The 10286-nt window shown below is 37.8% G+C and overlaps 1 protein-coding gene across 4 annotated transcripts in view; it reads right to left on the bottom strand.

Annotated features, from left to right (window-relative positions):
• Positions 1 to 1564: 1564 nt before the first annotated feature.
• UBR1 (ubiquitin protein ligase E3 component n-recognin 1) overlaps positions 1565 to 10286 on the bottom strand; it is a 145649-nt gene continuing 136927 nt past the window's right edge. For all 4 annotated transcript variants that reach the window (XM_059703687.1, XM_059703708.1, XM_059703698.1 and 1 more), the window contains 3 exons: positions 7884 to 8054; positions 6084 to 6185; positions 1565 to 4167 (listed from right to left, as the gene is read on the bottom strand). In XM_059703687.1, coding sequence (XP_059559670.1) covers positions 4026 to 4167; positions 6084 to 6185; positions 7884 to 8054 — 415 coding nt within the window. In that variant the 3' untranslated portion in view covers positions 1565 to 4025. The remainder of the gene's footprint in view (positions 4168 to 6083; positions 6186 to 7883; positions 8055 to 10286) is intronic.

Raw genomic sequence — 10286 nt, 5'->3', positions numbered from 1 at the left:
TGTTTCTCTTTTCAATAATCACCATTCTAGTAGGTAGGTATGAAATGGTATTTCATTGTGGTTTTGATTTGCATTTTTCTAATGACTAATAATGTTGAACATCTTCTTATGTAGTTATTATCAATTTGTATATCTTTTCTGGAGAAAAAGCTATGCAAATCTTTTGCCCATTTTAAAATTGGGTTTAATGTCTTTATTTTCCATCTGGATCTATTTGTTGCTCACCTGATATTTTCCTAAATAGGTGAGTTAACCCATTTAATTTGATAAATTTGTCTAAATTTATAGTTTTACTATGTAGTCCATTTTCTTGGCTTTTCCCTCTTTTGGTATTGTATTGAAGTTCTAGTTGAAACTTTATATTACTAATATCTTTATGTAATGCTCTTAATATTGTCTTTAAAAACTTTTGCTTTCCTGATATATGACTGGGAATAGAACTGGTGTCCACTGGTTCATGGGTTGACGCCCAACCACTGAGCCACACTGCTGGGCTGTATAGTGCTGCTTTAGATAGTTGTCTCCCCACAGGGTGTGCTACCCAAAGGGATGTACAGATTTACTTTTAAGATATTTAAATAGAAATATTCTATTTTTCAATTGATTTTTTAAAATCTCAATTTTAAGAGAATGTACTTAATGCATTAATGCAGTATTGCATGAATATAGAAATACATAATGCAATGTTTAAAACTAATTTACTGATAAAGTGTATGGTTTCAAAGTTTGAAGACCATTACACTAAATACCTATTTTTTAAAAATATTTTTATTGATTTCAGAGAGGAAGGGAAAGGGAGATAGAAACATCAATGATGAGAGTCATTGATGGGCTGCCCCCTGCACACCCCCTACTGGGGATCAAGCTTGCAACCTGGCATGTGTCCTTGATTGGAATCAAACCTGGGATCCTTCAGTCTGCAGGTCAACGCTCTATCCACTGAGCCAAACTGGCTAGGGCAATATCTATGTCTTTTAAAGAATTTGTTTGGGCCCTGGCTGGGTGGTTCAGTTGGTTGTAGCATCGTCCCGTGCACCAAAAGGTTGCAGGTTCAATTCTCAGTCAGGGCACATATCTAGGTTACAGGCCTGAGCCCTGGTTGGGGTGCATATGGGAGGCAACTGATAGATGTTTCTCTCTCACACTGGTGTTTCTTTCTCTAACTTTCTCTCTAAAACAGCCGGGGGCAAACTACGGCCTGCGGGCCGGATCCAGCCCGTTTGAAATGAATAAAACTAAAAAAAAAAAAAAAAAAAAAAAAGACCGTACCCTTTTATGTAATGATGTTTACTTTGAATTTATATTAGTTCACACAAACACTCCATCCATGCTTTTGTTCCGGCCCTCCGGTCCAGTTTAAGAACCCATTGTGGCCCTCGAGTCAAAAAGTTTGCCCACCCCTGCTCTAAAATCAATAAAAAACATATCCTCAGATGAGGATTAAAAATAAATTTTGTCTGGGCTCACAAGGATAACTTTTAACTAGAGCTCATTTCTAGGTACAGATTTCTATACTTCAAACCCTATCCCCAAACATAAGAAGTCCCTTTTTTCCTTTTAAATATACACATATAAGATATTTTATTTCAAAAAGCACGAGAACATTATACAAGTTTTAAATTTACATTTTGCAATAAAAGATATCAATATAAGCATTATTTGTATAAGTTCATGGATGGAATTTCAAACAGTGGTATAAACATGTTGCAGTCACTAAATATAGATCATCATCACAGTGAACCAAATGCATAGTTGTTATGAAGTAACAAATGACCACTAAAGGATGAACTCACAGCCCATACACCAACATAATAAATTAATTATACAGATACATGTTTTCCTTTACCGTATCATAAAAATTCCTGCTGACCCCTCACACCAAACATTAAAAAAACACAGGTTTGGAGTTATCTTGTTGAACTAGTTCCTCCACATTCTACACTAATAAAAATAAAGTGACTTTTTGCTCATTTTTAAAGTAAATTTCATAAGCATGATTAAATTGTTTGCAATGATGAAGGCAAACCACTAAGGTATTTGAATATAATTAGAGATCCGTTGGGCTGGCAGCAGCACTGACATATGTTCATCTACAGTGCAGAGATGTGAATCTATTTCAATAAGTGGAACTCAATATGAAATAGGTTCTTTGGCAATACAGGTCTGACTGGCTAATGTGGGACAGTCTTTCTGGCCGCTTGAGAGCTTAACCCCAGAATTTGCGAAGTGAATATAAAAAGACTAGAAATTTAAAGTCAGTTTATCTTTGCTAAACTGGAGCCGGTCTATTAGGGCAGAAGTCAGCACCTTCTGTTGACTATCCTGGCTCAGACTTCCCAGTCAGCCAATCCATCCAATAAAGTCACATAAGAAATAAAGGGAAATGTTCTAATCACTTAATCACACTGGCAAATTTGACAAACTGAATACTGAATTTTCTGATCCTCACCTATCAATTATTACAAATTGTTCAGTGAAGTTTAATCAATTTCCTGATACCTTCTCAATAATTATTCAAGTAGATCATGATTCTGATGCCTGTTCATGTCAATTACTTACTGCAAAATCCACCTTTACTTTACATAGAAATAACAAAAAAAATCTGACCCCAAATGTGCATCATCAATCACTTCACAAATTTTTATTTGCTTGCCTTTGCTGAGCACAAAGAAAGTAGGAAAACATTTACACACATATATGACACTAATCACTAAAGGAAAAATAAGATGATCTTTGAATGCATCTTTCAAACTCCTAACATTATTCCACATACAACAGAAGCTAAAATGGAAGATTTCAACTTATCTTCTGTCTGCTGTTTACATCATAAGTTCTTGATAAAAGTTAAAAGTTTGCACAGATTTTGGAGAGCTTGATTATTTACAAACAAGATGGCTCAACCACAGCATGTTATAACAGGACACAGACTATTGATCACATGGCTTTTTTGGTTGTTTGTACTAGTCATAAAAATCAGTTTATGAAAAGGTTACACACAGATAACAAATGAAGGATTAGTCTTTTATAAAGACATAGGAGGTTGTAGAATTGGCTTCAATTTGATTGTCCTAACTTACAGCTGTCATGCTCTGTTCACTGAGGGAATTTTCCTTTCTTCATTCTATAGATAGTTTACATCAGAACTGCATCAGATTTCTAAGAGTCAAATAGGATGGTACCACATCACGAGATAAGTGAACTCATTTTAGAAACTTGCCTTTGGAAAATGGAAAGTATAATTTCAAAACTCAACGAAGTTATTTGTGGTCAGAGGTAAGGATTATAGATAGACTGTCCCATCAGGAATGAATAATAAATGCACTATCCTAATACTGGCAGAAATTTGCCTTAGAAGTGGCAACTCAGTCCATATAGAGATTTCATTTAATTTCTAACTGAAACAGTAAGTAGCACACTAGGGTATTTCCTTAAAAGAGAAATGACTAAAAATTTACTTTTTTGGGAAAACTTTCTCAATTACAGAATTCTCCAATTGAAGCATACTGAATGGTTTCTGCAATTCCTCTTTAGCTGCAAGAAGAAAATCACAGATTATTAGAATCTTGTCAGTGATCCAATGCTAGCCTAACTAGCATTAAATCGGGGGTGAGGGTGGGGACCACCAATAACAAAATTGCAGAGTTAACTAACATACAATAATGTCCAAAACTGCTTGATGTGACTTCATTGATCAGGGAGATGAAATGAAATGGGATTAGAAAGGGAAGTAAGTTTTCTGGATATATTAGCAGGATCAGACACTTGGGGTGAAGGAGCATTTCTTTAGTGTTCTAGAACATAGAACAGATTAGTTTATGCTCTTCTTTTCCTTCAAGCATATGTTCACTAATTGAAAGCAATACTCCATTAAGGAATATTTTATTGATTTATATGAATCTGGACACAACTGGACAAGGAGCAAAAGACCCTCCAACACTTCTACAGCCCTCCAAAAGGTCTCCATAATTTTGAATCAGTCTTCCTTATAGTCTTCATTCGTGATTGTCCCGAGGCAGAGCTGGAGCTCATAATGACTGCCAGTTGAATCCAAATAACATCTGATTCGTTTCCTGGCTCCTAGCAATCTCTTCTATTATGCAGTGTTGTTGCCACACCAAATGGAGCTTCCGGTATCTCTCATGACACAAATGAAGGGGGTTGCCTCTCCTTCAGAGAAAAACAACAACATGTAAGTTTGATCAAATAATTGTCACTTTGTTGCCTAAATTAGCTGAACTCTTGAGTTTTCTTTGAGCTGGGAGGAATCACCAGGACAGGGCTTTAAAAGGGATATTTTCCCTTCACCATTGATCACTAAGAACCTAATAGGTTATTTAGCTATTGAAGCAGAAATTTACTCCTTGATTATTCAGAAAATAGGTATTCCATGAGCATTATGGGACCTCATTTAAATGGCCAACAAGGTTTATAATTTGAAGCAGCTCTTTTTTAGGTGGTTAGTCTGAGTGGAGCTCTAATGGCTTTTTAGGTTCATCAGCTTTGATTTCTGATCTTTGCATAATAAAGGTTAGATTTGAGATGTAACACTAATCCCTCAAATTATATTCTGCTCCTCAGAAATATTTGGTTATAGCTGTCCTTGTGACACAATAAATTTGCTGGTGATTAGCACATATTTAAATCAATTTACTCCACAACAATTCTAAGGCTGCACAGTTTGTAACACTATATAACAAGTAATCCAAAATGACTTAAATTTGGCTGTTGCCAATAATGGAGAACTGTGAGATTCTCATTCCTGAGGCACTGGAGTATTTCAGCTAGTTGGGTATTTCTAAACTGCCTAATTAATTTTAAAATTCTGCTTCTTTGCACCTTTTTGGAACAAATCAGATCTCTTATCCTCAGTCAATAACAACTTTCACAACTCAGATTTTTTTTAAATCTTCACTTGAGGGTTCTTTTTTAAAATTCTTTATTGATTAAGGTATTACGTATGTGTCCTCATTCCCCCATTAGCCCCCCTCCCCCATGCCCTCACCCCCTGTTGTCTGTGTCCACTGGTTAGGGGTAAGGGGGAGAGATCGAGGGTATTTTTCCATTGATTTTTAGGGAGAGTAAAAGAGAAGGAAAGAGAGAGAGAAACATTGATGTGAGAGAAACACATCGATTGGTTGCCTCCTGCACAAGCCCCGACCAGGGCCCGGTTTGGGGAGGAGCCCGCAACCAAGTACGTGCCCTTGACCGAACTGAACCTGGGACCCTTTGGTGGGCAGGCCGATGTTCTATCTACTGAGCCAAACTGGCTTGGGCTTTCCTCAGATTTTTTAAATCCCAAAGAGTATCTCTACAGGTCAAATGCTGTCACAATAAAAACAAATCTCTACATGATAAAAGAGGTTCCAAACCCCTGTTAATTCCAAGTAATATATATATATTTTTAAAATATATTTTTATTGATTTTTTTACAGAGAGGAAGGGAGAGGTATAAAGAGTTAGAAACATCAATGAGCTAGAAACATTGATCAGCCGCCTCCTGCACACCCCCCACTGGGGATGTGCCTGCAACCAAGGTACATGCCCTTGACCGGAATCGAACCTGGGACCATTCGGTCCGCAGGCCGATGCTCTATCCACTGAGCCAAACCAGTTAGGGCCCAAGTAATATTTTTTAAAAAACCCACAATTTCAATTAAACAAAGAGACAATTTACTGTATGGAGATCTAATCTTTATCTGTGTGTTCTTTTGTAACTATTGTGCCTTATTTCCTCTTTCTCATACATCATGAACAGTCTCCAGTACCTAATACCAGGAACAATATAGAAAAAACCAGCTTCTAAGTATTTTGCTTTGCTAAAGCAAAGAAGGCTGATGTAGCTGACTAATAAAGAATTTCAAGTATTGCAATGGAAACAATGAATATCCATTTTAGTCTGAAGTCCCTCACTGAACATTCCAGATTTCTTTCCTTTATATATTAGTGTCAATTAAATCTAATTAATGATGAAGAATGGTTGTTTAAAACAAACAGAGCATGCAAACCAGGACAGTTGGTATCTTAAAAATGTTGGAGAAGTATTACTCTTAATGTGACTAAAATTAAATAAAAAAAACTCTTACTTCAGGCCAGGATCTGTTTCACCATATTCATCCAAGTAAGGAGCCGGATAGGCACAGCCTCTGGCTTTACCTTCAACTAAGACCACTCTGCATTCTCTGATTCTGAAGGACAACCAACCAACAGGAAGTAATATTAAGTGCATGTGTGCAAATGATAGGCACTGTATCAAAGTTAATCTAAAGAAAAGACAGCCAATATCTGTTAGGAATTCAGTATAAAGAAAATTATACATAAACAGATAAACTGTGTTTTGTCTAAATAAAGAGAATAAACATTACTCTATTTGTTAAAGCTATGAGAAAGCGTCACTGGATTGAGAGACATGGAATCAGTAATACTGACTATATACACTGAAGAGAGAAAGGAGACTATGCTACCCGAGGCACAGGTAACCTAGGAAATGGTGACTGGAATGGTTTCTGTTATGTTTCCTGACCTATGAACTCAGGGGGAGAAAGCTAAACAGAAGAACAGCACCACATCTCCCAGTCTGATAACCGCGGGCCAGAAAGGTCAACTAGGTAAGTGTCAAGCCTTTCCTGGTTTGAACCAACCTCCAACAAGTGCCACTTTGAAGTATTTGGGACTCTAACAGCAGAGAAATGGAGACACAAAAAATAAGGCTTGTGTACACAGGTGATAAGTACTATAGAGAGAAATTATAAAATAAACTAGGTAGTGGTTTTACTCGCTGCAGGTTCCCTGGAAGAAGAAAATAGGTGTTGGGATTTGGCTTCCATACAGTCATCCCCACATCTAACTGATGCCTACAGTGATTACATATGCCATAGATAGGGAGATATTAGTGCTTATGTAAACAAACACTATATTACACGGGGGAAATGGAAAGAAAAAGGACAAGCATCCTTCTCAATTTTATCTCACAAGACCAACTTGTTCTCTCCTTTCATAAATGAGTGACTATTGTACTACTCTCAGTTTTTTGCAGAGAGAACCAGGGAAAACACGGCTGGTTGATAGAGGAAATGAAAATATTCAAAGGACAACCTAAAGTAACAATTTACATATACTTAAAAAATATAAGTTTTAGGATTCTAAGCTCTTTCACTATATCTTAGTATTACACAATTCCAGAGTAATCAATACAAAGTCTGTTATATTTAAGATTTTCCACAAATAATCAAAATCTGAACAACATTCTACTGAAAAAAAAATTTATCTTTATTGTTGAAAGTATTACAGATGTCCCCCCCTTTTCCCCACTGACCCCTCCCCCCCGACTCCACACCCCCCATAGGACAGAATCCCACTTAAATTTTTTATTTTTTACTACTTATTTTGTAACTAGAAGCCCAGTGCACGACATTTGTACACGGTGTGTGTGTGTGTGTGTGTGTGTGTGTATGTGTGTGTGAGAGAGAGTCCCTCAGCCCGGCCCGCGCCCTCTCGCTGCAGACATCCTGAGGGGTTTTTAGCACTGCCGCAGAGGTGCGAGAGGCTCCTGCCACTGTCGCTTCACTTGCCAGCCGTGAGCCTGGCTTCTGGCTGAGTGGTGCTTCGCCTGTGGGAGTGCACCGACCATCAGGGGACAGCTCCTGCGTTAAGCGCCTGCTCCCTGGTGTGCGTCACAGTGACTGGTTATTCCACCAGTCAGTCGATTTGCATATTAGGGTTTTATTATATAGGATAGCTTCTCGAAAGCAATCTCAGGTGAATAACTGGTCTCTACTCTAACTTGTGATATAATTTCCTATCAACACACTGATGTCATAATGGCCTCCAGATTGAATCCAAATTCCCTAAATTCATTATGAAGCTTTCAGAACACACATACTCACTTCAGGAAAATGCAGACTCCAGCTCCACAGTGAAGTGCATGAAAAATGCAAGCTCCAACCTCTTCCCCATTTACCGTTTCTTGGCAGCAAATGTTCTGAGAACACAGTATGGTCCCACAGAAAAGACAAAGGACAGGGTTCTTTTTCTCATCATCTGCAGACCGTGGGCACCTCAAAAGGGAAGAAAACATTCAGTATGGCGGAAGAACAAAAAAAAGCATGATATATCTAGTTAGCATGAAACATGTTCCCATCACTGGCTGCTTTGCAGCAAAGATAGCTCTTAAAAGACAAGGGAACATTTAATTGCATGATTCCTCTTTAATATTTTCCCCTAAGAAGACTTAACAACAACAAAAATCTTCTGATTAATCCATAGTAAGAAAATTTATTATTAAATATAGTATCCTGATAATTCTTAAAAAGTTTGACAATTAAATATGCTTTGAGATTGAGATTTATTATAGAATCCAGTCTTCATCTGACATGGCCAATTTATAGTCAACTGCTTCCTCTTGATTCATGTTTAGTCAAGCTTGTGTCCTATGTTGGAGGAATATGACAATATTTTTAAATCATAATTTGCAGTAAGGGTTCAAATACATTTCTCCCCATTTCTTTGAGGTATTAAGATCTTTAGGATTGAAATGAGAGACTGCAGTCTTTGAGTTGATGGCCCCTTCCACCTGGAAACACAGAAAGTCTTAGGAATAAAAAAGTGGCCCTGATCCGTTTGGCTCAGTGGACAGAGTGTCGGCCTGCGGACTGAAGGGTTCCAGGTTCGATTCCGGTCAAGGGCATGTACCTTGGTTGCAAGCACATCCCCAGTAGGGGGTGTGCAGGAGGCAGCTGATTGATGTTTCTCTCTCATCGATGTTTCTGACTCTCTATCCCTCTCCCTTCCTCTCTGTAAAAAATCAGTAAAATATTTTTTTTTTTAAAAGTGATAGAGTTGACTTACTTGAACCAAATAGTACTTTGAGATCCGATCATTTTATATAGTGGCATGGTACAGCCTTGCTATAATGCCCCCAAAGGGAGCATCACTTTTTGAATTAAAGTGATAATGGTTTTCTTTTAAAAAGGAGTTTCCCATGCTCCTATCTCTGCTGTATGCTGAACATAATAGAAACATCAAAAAGTCCTTAATTTGGGCAGTAAAAAGTAAACGAAACCACAGTAGAGATCCAGCAAGGCTCTACTGTCTAATAGGAGCAAAGGGACTCTGCGCATAGGTCTTCCCTTCCTCTCTCCTGTAGATGACAGAGCCGTTTCCACTTCCAGGGGGTTGCTCCAGAATGTAATAGCCCTTTTTTGATAAAGCCAACATCTTCTTTCACTTTTAGCACAGGATGGCTGATTCTGAGTCACTAGCTATTTTACAGAGAAAAATAGCTAAAGTATAATAACTGAGCGGCCACATTACACTAAAGCTGGCTCAGTCTTAATGTAAACTAGTGGTGACAATAAAGCTGGAAGAAATCATAAGGTTTATTTTCATTTTCACTTGAAACCAGTAAGTAGGAATATCATCCAGGAGGATCTTCATTGTGATTAATGCCTAACACTCTTTTCAGATCCTCCTGAGAGCCAACAGCATGATAGGTACCTGTTAGTGCCTGGGAGAAAATACCTATTCACTGGGCTTTGGGGTAGCAGTCCAGCCCTAAGATTATGGAAGTCAATGAACTTAAACTGGATGTAATCTTTGAAATCATCTAGCTAATTTTCTGAGGGCTGAGAGATAAAGTGAATCAACCACTTCTTTAGTTGGCTGACCTTAATCTTCATGAGACAAGCATCAAGGAGCCAACACCAACAGCAATTCTATCTGGGAGCAGAGCCTGGACTATAAACTGCCTGAGGCTTGGCTGGGCCCTTTAAACCTCCTGGCTTCATGGCTCAAAGCATTCCTTAGTCATTTTTGTAGGGCAGATTCTTAAAGTGGGCCAAAGAAAGGCTCTTTAAGCTCTCAAAATGTTCCTAAACAGCAATCCCTTACTTTGTTCCTTCAAATGATAGCAAGTTATTTAACACATGATTAAGGACTACTAATCGTCACCTTGTACAGTAACTGGTATCCTTAAAACAAAATTAGAGTTAGTCGTGTTTAGTGGGAGTTGTAATTAATTTAAATTTACTAAGAAGTTTGGCTGCAGGACAATGCTTGGTAACATTACAAAACTCCTAAACGAATTTTGGAATTCGGCAATTTGGGAAAAAGGTGCTTTCTTACTAGTATATCATTCACAAAGTGTTGAATGGGCTTTGACATTCAGGCTGCCGAGATTTTTGCCTTTTAATTACAAGTCACTGTTAGTTTCATGTCATCATGATCAATCTGGTTTGCTATAGGTGGTAGTGTGATGCCAATTGAATGCCAAGGATACATAACTGCATCAA

The sequence above is a fragment of the Myotis daubentonii genome, chromosome 1 (genome assembly GCF_963259705.1).
Source record: "Myotis daubentonii chromosome 1, mMyoDau2.1, whole genome shotgun sequence".
In the NCBI taxonomy this organism is placed as follows: Eukaryota; Metazoa; Chordata; class Mammalia; order Chiroptera; family Vespertilionidae; genus Myotis; species Myotis daubentonii.
The sequence above is the reverse complement of the archived record's forward strand: the minus strand, read 5'-3'. Positions and strand labels throughout refer to the sequence as shown.